We start from the raw sequence: 18,507 nt of genomic DNA, 5'->3' as shown, positions 1-18,507 counted from the left end.
ATAATAAAATTATAGAAAAAACTATTTAGACATATTTATTTACAAATAATTAGCAAAAATACATTGCAGGCCATTGAATGTTTTTTCATTGTAACCAATGTTTTGAAATAAACATTATGTAATGAGATGAAAAAAATATATATACCAGCAGAAAACAAAATGTGGTTGTAATACTATTAGGTCTTCTGTAACAGTTATTAGTATTTTGTTGCCCCTCCAACAGATTTAATTACCACCTTGCTGGCATGAATAATGGTTTCTTGAAATATTATCATGCTTGATGGTTTTTTTTTTTTTTTTTTTTTTTAAGTGGTAAGTTTCTGTAACCATAACACTCTAGCAGTTTTCACATCTGGTTCAAATTGGATTCTTTCTGGGCTATGATAAGGATAAGATATTGCAGTCTTGCACAACTTTTTCATCTAAAGATAAAAAAAAAACGAAATTGATGAAAAAAGTCAGTGTTTGAAATAAGTTAAAATTAGCTTATTAAAAAATGTATTAAATGATTATATAATTTGGTACTAACCTTACATACAGTGTGGCAAGACACAGAGTTATGTTGGAAAGCACAATTTTCTATTCCTTGAAAGAGGTCTCTTATGATGGGCAGAAGTTTTCTTTAAAATTTGTTTAGTAAGCACCATTAACAGTACCACTTACAAAATGTATTCAACTCATTCCTTTGCTTGTTATACAAACTCTCTGACCCAATGGAAACTTCACTGTTGATTGAATACAGTCAGGGTGATAAACTTCATCGGATCTACACCGAATGTAGCATATAACCATCCGATTCACAAAAGTTAAATTTGGATTCATCAGAAAATATTACAAATTCCCATTGCTCAGTTGTTTAATTAGCACGTCCTTTAGCCCAAGTTAGTCATTTTTTCCTCATAGATTTTGTCAACAAGGGCTTCTTACATGGTTGATACTACGTTTTGACATCTTTGTTGGACAATTCTATAAACTGTATTTACTCCAGTATGTTCCTTCGACATGGATTTTAGGTTTCTGGAGCTTGCCTGATCATGGAGGCATAGATGCTCCAAAACTCTGTTCCTATGCTGCAGAACTTTTCTATTTCAGTCCACTTACAGGCCATCTTTTGTTTCCTTTGTTTAAGCAACCTTCACACAGTAAAATACTTACAGCCAACTTTTGCATCTATATGTTGACTAGATAAGCCCTCCCTGTCAAGAGCAGTAATTATTCTTTTCTTCCTTAGAGTTAACTGAGTGTATGCCATAGGAAGTAAAGACAGATGCAGCAGGTGGATGCTTTTATAAACAAGATGATGCAGTATCATTCTAATATTACAGAATGCTGATACAATAACACAATTGTTTTACAAGATAATGTAAAATTATGTCAATTTGAGATGACATAGTTTTACCTATAGAGGGAATTATTAAGGAAATATTAAACTTAAGAGTTATGCAATTTATGTGGTCATTATTGTGTGCATGTAAATATTTTATGAAGCTAATATTAATAAAACTGATAATTTTTTTTTATAATACTTTTCAATTTAGAATATGGAATTACCACTGAAGGAGTATTTCACATTTGATATGTACAGGTAAATACAATTTTAGTTACTTACATATTGTGTGATTTAATTTTCCAGTTCTAGTTAAATATAAACTTTTTCTAGAAATTGGTATTTGTATTTTTAATGTATCAGTAGGCTTTAGGTGCTAGTTACACCTGATCAAAGCTATCCTCTAAAAATTAAATAGCCAATTATGCTGACACTTCCTTTACCAGAGAGGCGTTTACCAGAAAAAAGCCTGTTTTCTGTTTGAATTTTCTCAAATTTTCTGTTCATGTTAAAATTGTCCTAATAAAGTTAGCAGTTTTGTTTTTTTTTTAAATAATGTTGTTGAAGCTGTATGGGATTCCGTAGCCGAGTGGTCAGGGGCGAGAGTGCAGTAGCACACGCTGTTTGAGTAGACCGGGGTTCAAGCCCCTGACTGCTGAATACGGTCGATCTGCCAACCCGCACTGGACCAGCGTGGCAGATTATGGTCCATTTCCCTCAGCATGAATTGTTGAGGAAGCTTCCATCCTGCAGTGGGTTGATAAAGGCTGCACTTTACCTTTTTTTTTTTTTATGGGATTGACTCTATAGGAATTGACAAATTAGTTATTGAATTTTAAGAGATATGTAACCGCAAAGCACAGTAAATTTTCACCAAAATAATTAGCATTAGTAGAGGCACTTGATGGAAGAATGCAATCTTATACAGCATTAGCCAAAAAAAACCCAAAAAAAAACCCTTCCCATTTCACCTATCCATTTATTCCAAAAAATTGTCTAGTTTCGGCTTTGAATTTATTTAAGCTGTCATCTTCCACAACAACAACAGATGGAAGTTTGTTACAGCAATCAACCACCCACTCACTAAAGGCAAATTCCGTCAGATCACCTTACAGATGCCTAGTCTCCAGATGTTGCAGTTTGCAGAACTTAAGCCTTTCTTGGTAAGAGCAACCTTTTGTTCCACTCACCAATCTCTAGCAGCTCTACATCCTTCTTAAAATGAGGTCTCCAGACCTGTATGCAGTACTCAAGGTGTGGCCTGACCATTGCCTTATACACGGGGATAATCACTTCCTTTTCCCTACTAGCAAACTTCCTGTATAGCATTGACAATACCTGCTCTGGCAGCCTGTTTGCACTTCTCAGAAGACTACATATCTGACTGCACTATTACCCCAGGTCTTTTTCATTCTCCCACTACCTCTGGAAATGAATGTGTAGTAGTACCGCAGAGTTGGTACATTACTCTTGGGTTACTGCTACCCATATGCAGTACTTTGCATTTGTCATTGTTAAACTTCAGTTGCCACCTTTCAACCCCTCTGCTCAACTTTTCTAGATCCTGTTGCAGTAGCATATTATCATTAACAACTGTGCCAACCTTCATATCATCTGCAAACTTGGACATTAAGCCTGATATACCTTCATCAATATCATTTATACATACAGAAAAGAACAATGGACCCAACGCTGAACCCTGGGCCTCCACTAATAACATTAGTCCATGAAGAGAAGTGTCCATTCTGTCTTCCCCAAATGGGTGGACCTTTACAGAGCTTATCCATCTAAAAACCCATCAACAGGGATACATCTGTGTTCCCTGCTCAGTGACTGGTAAATTGACTTTATAATTGACATGATACTTCCTACTACTTCTCGTACAGCTCCACCTTGGATGTATCACATACCGTTAGCGACATTTCACTCACATCGTTGGAGGAAACACTGCAAATTCTTGCCATATTGAGAACCCAGCATGCAGAGTACACTCCAATCTACACAGATGGGTTTAAAACTGATGCCCATGTTGGTGCAGCAGCAGCAGTTTTTGCCAACCTTACCACAGCCAAGAAATTCCCCATTGAATGCAGCAGTTACACTGCAGAACTCTGTGCTATCTTCATAGCATTAAATTTCACCTTATCAACAAATTATTGAACAGTGTTATCTGTATAGACTCCATTAGTGCTATCCAAGCTATACAGCAGAATAAAAATCATGATAACCCCTTACTCATACAGATTTGGAATACCATGACTAAGCTAAATAGGAAGAAACAAGAAGTTATCTTTTTGCTGGATCCCTGGTCATGTTGAAATTTCTGGAAATGAATGTGCTGATCTAGCTGCGAAAACTGCTACAGATCCTATATATGAACCATTTAGTATACCAATCACAGACTACAAGTCAATTATAAAGAAGCAGTGTCTTCAAAAATGGCAACACATCTGGCAAAGTCCAGTTGGGAACAAACTGCTCTGTATAAAGGAACATCTCCAACCTTGGAAATCGAGTATACTTGAAAACAGACATGAGCAAATCGTATTAGTCTGACTACAATAGGCCATACACATCTAACAAATCTTTATCTTCTTGCAGGCACTGATCCACCACTGTGTACAAATTGCAACACTCAGCTCACTGTCCTATGTGTACTCATTGATTGCCGCAAATACAATAGTGACCGACAAGCTATGTTTACCTCTTTCCAGGACAAACATTCCTTTCAGTATTGCTGACCTCCTGGCAGATATCCCACACATGGCCAAAATTTTTTTCAATCCTTAAACACATACAACTGTACAGCGCAGTGTGAACTTCAACAACATTTATATACATCAAGGAATTAATCGTGGAAGCTACTAAAAGTTTCATACCTATTAAGAAATATTGTTCAAGGTTTAAGCCTAAATGGTTGTCAAATGAACTTAATGAGACTCGTAACAGAGAAGAAAAATGCATGGGATGCATATAAATTATCAAGCGACTCAGAAGCCTATGGCAGATATAAGTTAATCTGTAATCAGGTCACAAAGGAGGTTCGGCAGGCGAAGGCAGATTACGAGAAATCCTTGGCAAAAGATGCTAAGAAAAACAGCAAGGATTTCTTTACTTATATAAACTCTAAAAGGAAGGGGATGAATCAGATTGGCCCACTTGACATTGATGGTTCGACTGTTGATGATCCTGCTCAGATAGCAAACAAACTGAATGAGTATTTTGCATCTACATTCACACGTGAGGAATTAAGGTTTGAAAATGACAGAAGGTTATCAAATTGTAGCAGGATACTTAATGATTTTGTAATAACTGAGAGCAAAGTGGAAGAGAAATTGTTGAAGTTAAACGTAAGAAAAGCACCTGGGGTGGATGGGATCTATCCAGTTATATTAAAGGAGGCGGCAAAGCAACTAAGCAAACCCTTAGCCATAATTATGAGAGCTCCTTGGACTCAGGGGAAGTTCCCACAGACTGGAGATGTGCAAATGTATCCCCAATTCACAAAGGGGGATCGAAGGGTGACACGAGTAATTACAGACCAGTTAGCTTATCTTCTGTTCCTGGTAAAATAATGGAGTCACTGGTTAAAGATGCATTGCAGGATCATCTAGACAAGACTGCAGCAATAATTCAGACACAGCATGGGTTTGTTAAGGGAAAGTCTTGTCTGACAAATTTGATAGGATATTATGATGTGGTTACAAAGGAACTGGATGCAAAAAATAATTTTGATATCATATATTTTGATTTCAGGAAAGCTTTTGACACTGTTGCGCATGGAAGACTATTGTACAAATTGGAGCAGAATGGTATTAAGGGTAAGTTGCTAGAATGGATAAAAGGATGGTTAAGTGGGAGAAGACAGAGGGTGGTAATCAATGGGTGCTGCTCTTCTTGGACTAATGTTATTAGTGGGGTCCCACAAGGTTCGGTGTTAGGTCCACTGTTGTTTTGTATATTTATCAATGATATTGATGAAGGTATATCAGGCTTAATGTCGAAGTTTGCAGATGATACAAAAGTTGGCAGGGTTGTTAATGACAGTAATGGCAGTGTGCTACTGCAACAGGATCTGGATAATTTGGGCAGATGGGCTAAGAAGTGGCAACTGAAGTTTAACCTTGACAAAATGCAAAGTACTGCATATGGGTAGAAGTAACCCCAGAGAAACGTACCAACTGTGTGGTACTACACTTAAGGTGGTAGAAAATGAAAAAGACCTGGGAGTAATTGTGCAGGCAGATATGAAGTTTTCTGAGCAATGCAGACAGGCTGCCAGGGCAGGTCATGGGGTTTTGTCAATGATATATAGGAATTTTGCTAGCAGGGAAAAGGAGGTGATTATCCCTCTGTATAAGGCAATGGTCAGGCCACGCCTTGAGTACTGCGTACAGGTCTGGAGGCCTCATTTTAGGAAGGATGTAGATTTACTTGAGTGTGTACAGAGAAGGGCAACAAGATTGGTGAGGGGAATGAAGGGATCCTCTTATCAAGAGAGGCTTAAGTTCTGCAAATTGCATTGGCTGGAGACTAGGCACCTGCGCAGTGATCTGATTGAGGTGTATAAGGCCTTGAATGGGTTAAGCACGCTGAATTCTGATGGGATCCTTCCACTTGTTCAGATTACGAACCTAAGGGGGCATAAATTCAAATTAAGAAAGGACAGATGTAAAATAGATGTGCGGTAATTTGCCTTTAGCCAGCGGTTAATTGCTGGAACAAACTTCCATCTGTCGTTGTGGAAGTTGATAGGTTGAATAAATTTAAGGAGGAACTGGACAGGCATTTGGAGGGAATGGTGTGATTTTTTTTTTTTTTTTTTTTGGCTGATGCAGGCACTGATCCACCAGTGGCATCACATGCCACTACTACTACATAAACTGTGTATTAACATCACTATAGTTAGGCACATTTATGGCCTTGCTGTCCTTGCACCATAAAGCCCATAAACAAATAAATAAGTGTCCATTCATTACCACTCTCTGTCTTCTCCCACTCAACTATCCTTTTATCCATTGTAGCACTAGCCCTTAATGCCATACTGCTCCAATTTGTACAGTAGTCTTCCATGTGCAACAGTACAAAAGCAAAGATGGTAAAAAACAAATCCCGGATAATCGATTTCCCAGTTAATCTAAAATTTCAGAAGTCTCTGACATATGTAAGAGATACGGTCCAGGACTTCTTACTTCATCGAATTTTACGTAACTCAGGAATGACTAGTAACATGTTGATGCTATGTTATTATTGACAAATCTGAATTCAGCGCAATACTTGTTAATGTTTGACCATTTTCTTACATTCTTATTAGTTTAATTTTCTGATCGAAATCGATTGCTTTCCTTTTCTTGGTAGATTTACTAATACCGTTGTCACTTATTCTCTTAGTCGGCACCATGATAACAGTCAAAATGAAATTTTCTGTAAAGAACTTCACAGAGTTAAGGTGGAAACTCACAATTATCACCCCATGCGAGCTCACATTTTACTAAAGCACATTTCTGGAGATCAACAAAAAACAATGAAAACAATTTGCACTTTCCGTTTTATTGGGCTTTTCTGTTAGAGCAATCTATTATAAACGGGTAATAAACTCGATCTTATTGCATTTGCAATGATACCTAGCTGGAGTTCTGTGGGTTTTTACGCTATTTTGGTGAAGTGCATGTCCCCCTTCACTGAAATCTTCAGTCATATAAAAAAAAACGAATAGATTAACAAAGACGAATAGATTAACAGTAGCCACTGGCAGAGGTGAAAGAGATTCTTGCACTGCTTCTATTGGAATGAGCAGAAGCCTGAAAAACAAGATGCAGGATATTTCAGAGACTGCTGGGAGTCATTGCGGTACAAGTAAACACATGGGTTGTGTTAGGGTAGCTAAGAATAGAAATAGGTGCATGTATACCTGTGTGTACACCAATGCTAGGAGTTTAGTAAATAAATTTGATGAATTTGAGGTATTGCTCAAAACATCAAAGGCAGATATTGTTGGGATATCAGAGACGTGGTGTCACACAGATATAAGGAATGCAGAACTGGAATTTGGGGAGTACAACGTCTACAGGAAGGATAGACTGGATAGGAAGGGAGGAGGGGTTATGCTATTAGTTAAGAAATACATAAAATCCAAGGAAGTGAAGCCAGTGGACATCGCTGGACAGTGCAGTGTTGAGTCAGTTTGGTGTGACATAAGCATTGGGAGATCAAAATTGAGAGTAGGACTGTGCTATAGGCCTAATGACTCTGATGAGTACAATAAGAAACTGTACAGGGAAATAGAGTGGGCCAGTAAATCAGAGAGTCTTATAATGGGAGATTTTAATTTCCCAGATATTGACTGGAATTTGGGGGCTGGTCACTCACACACTAGCAAGGCTTTTGTGGATTTATTAGATGATTGTTTTCTACATCAGCATGTTCGGGAGGCAACTAGAGGGAGGAATACTCTTGATTTGATTATCAGCAGTGATTCTTCATGCATTAAGAATCTGCAGATAAATGAACCACTAGGTGGCAGTGATCACAGTGTGCTGAAGTGGGATTTACTCAAAGAGGTAACTACTATCAGGGGTAAAGGGAAGGGTTTTTGCTTTCGTAAAGGCGACTATGATGGACTGAGACAGTATTTAAATTCTATACAGTGGGACCAACTGATGATGTTACCAACAGCAAATGCAAAATGGGAAGCATTCAAAGAACTTATCTTGGAAGCTACTAGGCTTTACATACCAACTAAGAAATACTCTTCAAGGTTTAGACCTAAATGGATGTCAGATGAACTGATGAGGCATATGGCAGAGAAGAAACATGCATGAGATACATACAAATTAACACATGACACAGAAGCCTATGATAGATACAAGTTGATCTGTAACCAAGTTACAAAGGAGGTTAGGCAGGCGAAGGCAGATTACGAGAAATCTTTGGCAAGGGATGCAAAGAAAAACAGCAAAGAGTTCTTTACTTATGTAAACTCTAGAAGGAAGGGCATGAATCAGATTGGTCCACTTGATATCGATGGGTCAACTGTTGATGATCCTGCTCAGGTAGCTAACAAACTAAATGAATATTTTGCATCGACATTCACACATAAGGAGTTATTTAGCGAGGGGAAAGCCAGAGGTGTATTCAACTCTAGCAGTAAGCTAGAGAATCTTGCAATAACTGAGAGTAAATTGGAGGAGAAATTGTTGAAGATAAACACAAGAAAGGCACCCGGGGTGGATGGGGTCTATCCAGTTATATTAAAGGAGGCAGCAGAGGAAGTAAGCAAACCATTAGCCATAATTATGAGAGCTTCCTTGGACTCAGGGGAGGTACCCACACACTGGAGTTGAGCAAATGTGACCCCAATTCACAAAGGAGGATCAAAGGCTGACACAAGTAATTATAGACCTGTGAGTTTAACTTCTGTTCCAGGAAAATTAATGGAGGCACTAGTTAAAGAAGCACTGCAGGATCATTTAGACAAGACTTCAGTTATAGCTCGGACACAGCATGGTTTTGTTAAGGGGAAGTCTTGCCTGACCAATTTGATTGGATACTGTGATGCAGTCACAAAGGAACTGGATGCAGGGAATAACTTTGATATTATATACTTGGATCTTAGAAAGACCTTTGATACTGTTGCACATGGAAGACTGCTGCACAAATTGGAGCAGTGTGACATTGGAGGCAAATTGCTGCTGTGGATAAAGGGGTGGCTGAGGGGTATAAGACAGAGAGTGGTAATCAATGGACACTGCTCGTCGTGGACTAATGTTATTAGTGGAGTCCCTCAGGGCTCAGTATTGGGTCCATTATTGTTTTCTGTATTCATAAATGATATTGATGATGGTATATCAAGCTTAATGTCCAATTTTACAGACGATACAAAGGTAGGCAGGGTTGTCAAGGACACTACTGACACTATGCTGCTGCAACAGGATCTGGAAAGGTTGAGCAGATGGGCTGAGAGGTGGCAAATGAAGTTTAACATTGACAAATGTAAAGTACTACACATGGGAAACAGCAACCCCAGAGCAAAGTATCAACTCTGTGGTACTACACTGACAGTGGTAGAGAATGAAAGGGACCTGGGGGTGGTTGTGCAGGCAGATATGAAGTTCTCTGAGCAGTGCAGACGGGCTGCAAGAGTAGCTCATGTAATGTCAATGATATATAGGAATTTTTCTAGCAGGGATAAGGAGGTGATTATTCTCTTGTATAAGGCAATGGTCAGGCCACACCTAGAGTACTGTATACAGGTCTGGAGGCCTCATTTCAAGAAGGATGTAGAGCTGCTGCTGGAACGAGTACAGAGAAGGGCAACAAGATTATTGAATGGAACAAAGAGGTGCTCTTACGAAGAAAGGCTTAAGTTTTGCAAATTACAGTGTCTGGAGACTAGGAACCAGCGAGGTGATCTGATAGAGGTGTATAAAGCCTTGAATGGTTTCAGCATGCTCAATGCTGATGGGATTCTTCCTCTCACTCAGAATAATCACCTGAGAGGGCATAAATTCAAATTGAGGAAAGACAGATGTAGGATAGACGTGCGGAAATTTGCCTTTTAGCCAGCGGGTGGTTGGTTGGTGGAACAGACTTCCATCCCTTGTTGTGGAAGTTGATAGCCTAAATAAGTTTTAGGCTCAGCTGGACAGGGATTTTGAACGAACAGAGGGGTGAAGTAGTGGGTTTTTTTTTTTTTTTTTTGGCTGGTGCTGCATAAGCTTGCTTTCTTGCATCAAATGCCTCTACTAATGCTAAAAAAAAACATAAATAATTGTAAGAATCTTCTCTTCTATCCTATATTTTTTTGCTTGTTGCTCTGATCTCACTTGTGCAATTTGTGCGTGCCATGATAGTCATTATTGATTGCTTATTATTATTATTTTTTTGTTGTTTTAAATTTTACAATCCTAAAAAAAAGGAATAAAAAATAAAAAAATTGAGTGAAAACAAATTTACGTAAATCCGTAGTTGAGTAAGTCGAGGACTTACTATATCGAAAATTTTTCAGCAACCTAAGTAAAAAAATATGGCGAAAGATAAAAAAAACTTACCATGTACTACTTGTCTGTCCAGTACGATGTTTTCCTTTATTTTTTGTGATGTCGATCTTAAATTGAATAGCTTCCCTTTATTTTTTGCAATGTTGCGCATGGTTTGGACATCAACATTATAATGGTTCATTAGAAATTTAACAGATGCACCGTTTTCAAACTTTTGAATAATTTCAAGTCTTTATTTAACTGAAAGCGCAATTCTTTTGTGTTTACCCATCATTTTTGTGATTTATAAACAAGAAAAAAATTTCGACATCCATGACATAAATAATGAAACAAAAATTCTTTTTGTTGTGTGACGAAACACAATAATCGACGCAACGCACTAAAAGAAACTAAACATTTGTCTCTCCTTTTTTTTTTTTTTTTTGAGCAGTGGGTGTGAAGACAGCGGGGATTGCAAGATAATAGACACATTAATCTCCCAGTGATGACTTATAATGCCGGTTCTTGTTGCTTATTTACAACTTGCAAAATATCTGTTTATACCTATTCTAGTTATTACTTGAATTTTATTTCTGGTTGATGTTTTTTTTTTTTTTTTTTTAATTTGGAGTTTTGAAGTGTCCCAGTTAATCCGATCCTGGTAAATCGAGAGTCTGCTGTATATGGTATCAAAATTTTTTTTTTTCTATCCAGTTCCTTTGTGACAATGTCATAGTATCCAATCAGACTGGTCAGACAAGACTTCCCCTTAACAGACCCATGCTGTGTAGGAACTATAACTAGTCTTGTCTAGATGATCCTGTAGTGCCTCTCTAACTAGTCTTGTCCTGATGATCCTGTAGTGCCTCTCTAACTAGTGACTCCATTATTTTCCCCTGAACAAAAGTTAATCTAATGGGTCTGTAATTACTCCTGTCACCCTTTGATTCCCCCCCCCCCTTTGTGAATACGGAGTACAATTGCACATCTCCAATCCCTGGGGGACCTCTGCCGAGTATAAGGATGCTCTCATATTCATGGCTAAGGGTTTGCTTACTTCCTTTGCTCCCTCCTTTAATATAACTGACTAGATCGCATCCACTGGTGCCTTTCTTATGTTTAATTTCAACAAATTCTCCTCCACTTTGCTCTCATTTACACTTATTACAAAATAATTTAGCTCTCTATTAAAGTTTGATAAGCTTCTGGCCTCAACTTCCCTAAAGAATTCCTAATGTATGGATGTAGATGCAAAATACTCATTCAGTTTGTCAGCTACCTGAGCAGAATCAACAGTTGAACAATCAGTGTCAAGTGGACCAATCTGATTCATCCCTTTCTTTCTAGAGTTTACATAAGTAAAGAAGTCTTTGCTGTTTTTCTTTGCATTCTTTGCCAAAGATTTCTCATAATCAGCCTTTGCTTGCCTAACTTCCTTTGTGACTTGATTACAGACTAGCTTATATCTACCATAGGCTTCTGTGTCGCTTGATAATTTTCATGCATCCTATGAATTTTTCTTCTCTGCCACAAGTCTCATTAGTTCTTATGATATATCAGCATTAGTTGAGGCACATGGTGCAAGAAAGCAAGCTTATAAAGTATCAGCCAAAAAAAAAAAAAAAAAAAACCTTCCCATTTCACCCATCCTGTCAATCCAAATGTTTGTCTAATTCAGCCTTAAATTTATTTAAGCTATCAAGTTCTGCAACAACAGATGGAAGTCTGTTCCAGCAATCATCTACCCTCTGGCTAAAGGCAAACTTCCGCACATCTATTCTACAACTGTCTTTGCTCAATTTGAATCTGTGGCCCCTCAGGTTCTTAATCTGAGCAGGTGGAAGTATCCCGTCAGCATTGAGCCTGATCAAACCATTCAAGGCTTTATACACCTCGATCAGGTAACCTTGCAGGTGCCTAGTCTCCAGATGCTACAACTTGCAGAACTCTAGCCTTTCTTTGTAAGGACACCCCTTTGTTCCTCTCACCAATCTTGTTGCATTTCTCTGTACTCATTCTAGCAACTCTATATACTTCCTAAAATGAGGCCTCCAGACCTGTATACAGTACTCATTGCCTTATACAAAGGGATAATCACTTCCTTGTCTCTGCTAGCAAAATTCCTATATATCATTAACAAAACTCCATGACCTGCTCTGGCAGCCCGTCTACACTACTCAGAGAACTTCATATCTGACTGCACAACTACCCCCAGGTCGTTTTCATACTCCACCTCCCTGAGTGTAGTACCATACAGTTGTTACATTTCTCTTGGGTTACTACTACCCATATGGAGTACTTTGCATTTTTCAATGTTAAACTTCAGTTGCCAATTCTCAGCCTGTCTGCCTAACGTTTCTAGATCCTTTTGCAGTAGCATACTGTCTTTATTGTCATTAACAACCCTGCCAACCTTTGTATCATCTGCAAACTTGGACATTAAGCCTGACATACCTTCATTGATAACATTAATAAATATGCAAAACAACAATGGGCCCAACACCGAACCCTGGGTGACTCTGCTAATAACATTAGTCCACGTAGAGCAGTGTCAATTTATTACCACTTTCTGCCGTCTCCTGCTCCACTATCCCTTTATCCATTGCAGTAACTTGCCCTTAATGCCATACTGCTCAAATTTATACAGCAGTCTTCCATGTGCAACAATATCAAAAGGTTTACTGAATTCAAGTATATGATATCAAAATTATTTTTTGCATCTGGTTCCTTTGTGACCACATCGTAGTATCCAATCAAATTGTTCAGACGAGACTTCCCCTTTACAAACCCATGCTGTGTCTGAACTATGACTGCTGCTTTGTCTACGTGATCCTGTACCACCTCTTCAACCAGCGACTCCATTATTTTCACCAGAACAGAAGTTAAACTAACAGGTCTATAATTATTTGTCACCCTTTACAACCCTTTTGTGATATGGGGATACATTTGCATGCACATCTCTAGTCCATGGGGACTTCCCCTGACTCTAAGGATGCGCTCATAATTATGACTAAGGGATTGCTTATTTTCCTTGCTGCCTCCTTCATTATAACTGGATAGATTCCATCTGCCCAAGTGCCTTTTTATGTTTAACTTCAACAATTTCTCCTCCACTTTGCTCTCAGTTATTACAAAATCACTTAGCTCCCTGTTAGAGTTCGATAAACTACTGGCATTCCCCAGTAGTTTATCAAACTCCTTGAATAACTCCTCATGTGTGGAAGTAGCCTTTTTAAAAGTAACCAGTCTAATCTTTTTTGAATTCTAATCTTTCCATGGTGCACTATAACCTTGCTGTTTTTGCACCACAAAAAACCAAATTCAATCAATCAATCAACCTCATGTGTGAATGTAGATGCAAAATACTCATTCAGTTTATCAGCTACTTGAGCAGGATCATCAATAGTCGCATAATCTATGTTAAGTGGCCCAATATGATTCATCCCATTCCTTCTAGAATTTACATAAGTAAAGAACTCTTTGCTGTTTTTCTTTGTGTCCTTTGCCAAAGATTTCTTATAATCTGCCTTCGCCTGCCTGACCTTCTTTGCGACTTGATTACAGACTAGCTTATATGTGCTGTAGGCTTCTGTGTCGCCTGATAATTTATATGCATCCCATGCAGTTTTCTTCTCTGCCATGAGCCTCATTAATTCATTCGACATCCATTTAGGCCCGAACCTTGAACAGTATTTCTTGGTATGAAAAGCGAAAAGTCTAGTAGCCTCCAAGATCATGTTCCTGAAGCTTCCTGTTTAGAATTCACCGTTATTAACATCATCAGTTGATCCCACTGCATAGAATTTAAAAACTGTCTAAGACCACTGTAGTCACCTTTATGAAAACAAAACCATTCCCTTTACCCTTCATGATAGTTACATCTTTAAGTAAATCCCACATCAGTACATTGTGATCACTGTCACCTAGGGGTTCCTTTATCTGGAAATTCTTAATGCGTGAATAATCATCGCTTGTAATCAGATCAAGGACATTACTCCCTCTGGTTGCCCATTGAACATGTTTAAAAAACAATCCTCCAATAAATCCACAAAAGTCTTGCTAGCATGCGAATGTCCAACCCATAACTTCCAGTCAATATCTGGAAAGATGTAATGTCTTGTACATTACAAGACATCCTGATTTACTGGCTAATTCTATTTCTCTGCACAACTGTTCATTTGTACTCATCAGAATCATTAGACCTATAACATACTCCTACTCTCATTTTCCCTTTTCCCAGTGTTTATGTCACACCAAACAGACTCAACATTGCACTGTCTACACTTGTCAACTGGATGCAATTCCTTCTTGGATGCATGCCCATTGAATGGTAAGTTGGCACCTAATTTCTTCATAGTCTTTGCACCTAGCTCCTTCAATCATACTGCTCCTTCAATCATTATATCCCTTTCTATGGCATACTTGTTCGTCATTACTTTTGTTTTAGCCATATTCATCTTTAGTCCAAAATCCTTACTAACTATGCATAACTGATTAAGATTTTCCTCTAATTCTTTGGGATCATGGCTTGTGACCACAATATCATCGGCAAATCGTAAATGGTTTAGGTACTCTCCATTCACATTGACTCCTTTCTGTGACCAGTCTAATCTTCTGAAAGCTTCCTCAAGGACAGCAGTAAACAACTTTGGAGATATTGTGTCTCCTTGTCGAACTCCTTTCTCAATTTTAAATTTGCTACTGTCTTTGTCTAGTCTAATAAAGAAGGTAGCATTCTCATATTTTCTTCAAAATCATAATACATGGGGTATCTATGCCTTGTCTTTCCAGTGCCTGAAACATTGCCTTATGCTGTATGGAGTCAAATGCCTTTTCATAATCCACAAATGCCAGGCATAATGGTGTTTTATATTCATTTGCTATCTCCATTAGCTGTGACATTACATGAAGGTGATCCATAGTTGAGAATCCTGTCCTAAAGCCAGCTTGCTCTTTCAGTTTATTCTCATCAAGTATTCTTTCTAATCTGTTAGTAATCTTGTGAACAACTTTTAGATGTGGGAAAACAAGCTAATTGGTATATAATTTCCAATTCTGATTTATCTCCTTTCTTATGCAGCAAAGCTATGATTGCATTATTCCACTGCTTAGGCATCACACCTTTTCTAATGCATTTTGTGAAGAGTCTTGCAAGTTTTTGTGCCATGTCTCTTTCTCCAAGTTTTACCAACTCTACAGTAACTGCATCTTCCCCTGGGGCTTTCTGATTCTTCATTTTCTTCAACGCATGTTCTACCTCATCAGGAAGAATATTGGGTATGTCGTATGTGTTACTAATTTGCGATCCATCTTCCCCCACTGCTTGTATAATTCTCTATAGTAGTCTTCTGCTATTTATAAGTACACCATCTTTGTTCTTCAGTTTCAGTATCATATGTCTTTCTGTATTACTGCTCATGACTGCTGATTTAAATCTTTTATTTTCCCTTAATGCTTGTTCTACTTTTTTTGTGTTAAATCTTCTTATGTCCTCTCTGAGTCTCTTTCTAATGGCTTTGCATAACTCAGTATACTCAATTTTCTCCTTGTCAGTGTTTATCTTGCTCTTCATTTGTCGTCTTCGGTTCATCATGACAAGTGTTTGACTAATTTTTTCTTCTTTGAATTTCTTTTTACCTATAGGTTTCTTGGGCTTTATCACTTTCACAAAGTTGTAATATTCCTCATTGATATCTTGGTTCTCAGCCGTCTGCAGAAGCTCAAACTTGTTCTTAAGTTCCAGTACATTCTGCTTTTTCTCCTCTTCTGTTATCTCAAAGAACTTCATAGTATTTAGTCGAGTCAGTTTTTTCCTTTCTTTTCTTACATCTATATCAAGTGTGCATCTTACCATTCTGTGATCACTTCCAACATTTACCTTGTTGAGGACGGTAACACATTCACAATATATCTTCTGTTAGTGAGGATGAAGTCGATTTCATTAGTTGTTAATCCATTGGGCTCTTCCATGTCCATTTCCTGTTCGCCCTTTTCTTGAAAAATGTGCTCATTACTGACAATCCTCGATATTGTGCAAATTCCATAAGTCTTTCACCTCTTTCATTTCTTTCACCAATTCCAAAATTTCCTGTAGTTCCTATTTCTGTGCTGTTTTGTCTCTTTCCAACCTTAGCATCGAAGTCTCCCATAATGATAGTGTAGTAGGTTTTCTGCTCATCTAGAAGACTCTCAATTTCAGTGTACACATCTTCAACCTCATCATCATCATGGCTCGATGTTGGTGCATAAATCATTAAAAAACTTTATCTTGTACTTCTTAGAAATCCTGAGTAGTAGTCTTGACACCCTTGGTGATGCACTTTTGAATTCCAAAATGTTTTTTTTATATCTTCATGGACCAGAAAGCCAATTCCACCTTCGCTCCTTTCACTGTTTCCATTGATGTACAGCAGATTTCAACTTGGTAAACTTATAAGTGATTCATTTCTTCTTGTTTTTTTGCGAAACCGATGATATTCCAATTCACATTTTCTAATTCCTATTCCAACTCTAATATCCTGTCTTCACCGATGAGCGATCTTGCATTGTAATAGGCCAAGTTCAGTTTCCGTGCATGGCAGTCTGGTCGTACCCAGAGATTCTTAGCACCCCTGCTTCCACTCTGATCCTCTCACTGCCGTAAGAGGGGGGTGAAAGCCGCTGGGGACTGAGGGCTGTTTGTTTCATTGTGCTGTCATGTGCTGGAGGATTTGGTCTTTTCCTCTTCATGCTGACCAGGCATCTTGAAGAGAACCACTCTACACATTCGTTGCCAACTAAGTGACGTAACAGGGCTTACCATCGAGGTGTGCATGAGTGGATTTTAGAGAAGCAGGCCAACCGGACTTCTCCTAAATCTTCTGAGATAGAAAGATATTGGATCCATCAGTGTTTTAGACTGAGTGTCTGATAATACACAAAATGCCTATTCCCCTCTAAGCCACTAGCTAGCCACAACACTCTGGCTATTCTGTGAATGCTGCTTTGCTGCTCTATTCTGGGTCATGATTCCATCAAGTATAATTTAATTAACAATGAACTTTAATAAGATTAATAAATTTTAATGATTAATTGATAATACTATACTAATCTAACATATTTCTAATACAGTGCTACTTATTTCGCTATCTAGTTTTACGTTAAGCCTTACGCTATTCCATATCATATAAAAATGGCGGTAAGTTATGAATGTAAAATCTACGGACACTGCTAAGTATTAACTTTCAAAATCGCTATTTAAATTCAAAAATAAACCACAGAGCTTGGCTAGAACTATAACGCTACTTATAGAAAATAATTTAGTATAACAATAAAGTCAATCAAATGACTAAATTTAGTCCTAAACCTTCAACAGTATTTCTGTTTGGGATGAAAAGACTAGTAGCTTCCAGGATTAATTCCTTGAATGCTTTCCATTTAGAATTTACTGTTGGTAACATCATCAGTTGGTCCCACTGTGTAGATTAGTCCCATGGTGCAGCAAAGTTCAGGCTTATGCTGCACCAGCAAAAAAAAATAATTAAAATGAAAACCTTATTATCCCTGGATGAAACTTATTCCAATGATTAACAACTGGCTTACTGAAGGAAAACTTTCTGTATCCTGTATATAATTCTTCTCTCTTAATTTGAACTTAATACTTCCTAGCTCTAGCATCCTTTATAGCTACAATATTTTCACCTTCATTCATTTTACTATCCACTCTCAGAGCTTATAAACCCCATAACCAGATCTCTTCTGAGGTACCCAAATTCTGTACCTGTTAACTTTGGACTATCTGTCCACAGAACATAGTTCTATACTAAAACAAGAATTTTTGCAACTGACATTAGACTGATTGGATTAAATACACAATTTCATGAGATGGGGGTTAATTTAGAAAACCGTTATGCCAAACAATCAAAAGCCTTGGAAATGTGAAGAGCAACTGTGTGAGTTTCAAACTTTTCCATCAAATTTGTCCAGAGATGAGTAAAATAATCCCAAACATCACCAGTGGATCAACATTAATGGAATACACATTGGCAATCATTGATCAGATGGAAGGTTGAGATAATTTTAAGAGTTAGCAGTTGATGAATTTTTTCAACACTCTGAAAAGAGTAAAGTAAAGCATGCAATTGGATAATGAATGGGAGGGATTTACCACTCTGTTAGGAACTGGCTGGATATAGGCAAATTTTCACGCATAATGAATACTTG

The 18,507-nt window shown here is 37.9% G+C and overlaps 1 protein-coding gene across 5 annotated transcripts in view; it reads left to right on the top strand.

The window, feature by feature from the left end:
- Setd3 (SET domain containing 3) overlaps positions 1-18,507 on the top strand; it is a 397,353-nt gene that overhangs the window by 228,450 nt on the left and 150,396 nt on the right. For all 5 annotated transcript variants that reach the window (XM_090370760.1, XM_090370761.1, XM_090370757.1 and 2 more), the window contains exon 9: positions 1,539-1,585. In XM_090370760.1, the coding sequence (XP_090226886.1) occupies positions 1,539-1,585 (47 nt within the window). The remainder of the gene's footprint in view (positions 1-1,538; positions 1,586-18,507) is intronic.

The sequence above is a fragment of the Mastigoproctus giganteus genome, chromosome 3, assembly GCF_048544385.1.
Source record: "Mastigoproctus giganteus isolate SK-2022 chromosome 3, ASM4854438v1, whole genome shotgun sequence".
NCBI lineage: Eukaryota > Metazoa > Arthropoda > Arachnida > Uropygi > Thelyphonidae > Mastigoproctus > Mastigoproctus giganteus.
The sequence above is the reverse complement of the archived record's forward strand: the minus strand, read 5'-3'. Positions and strand labels throughout refer to the sequence as shown.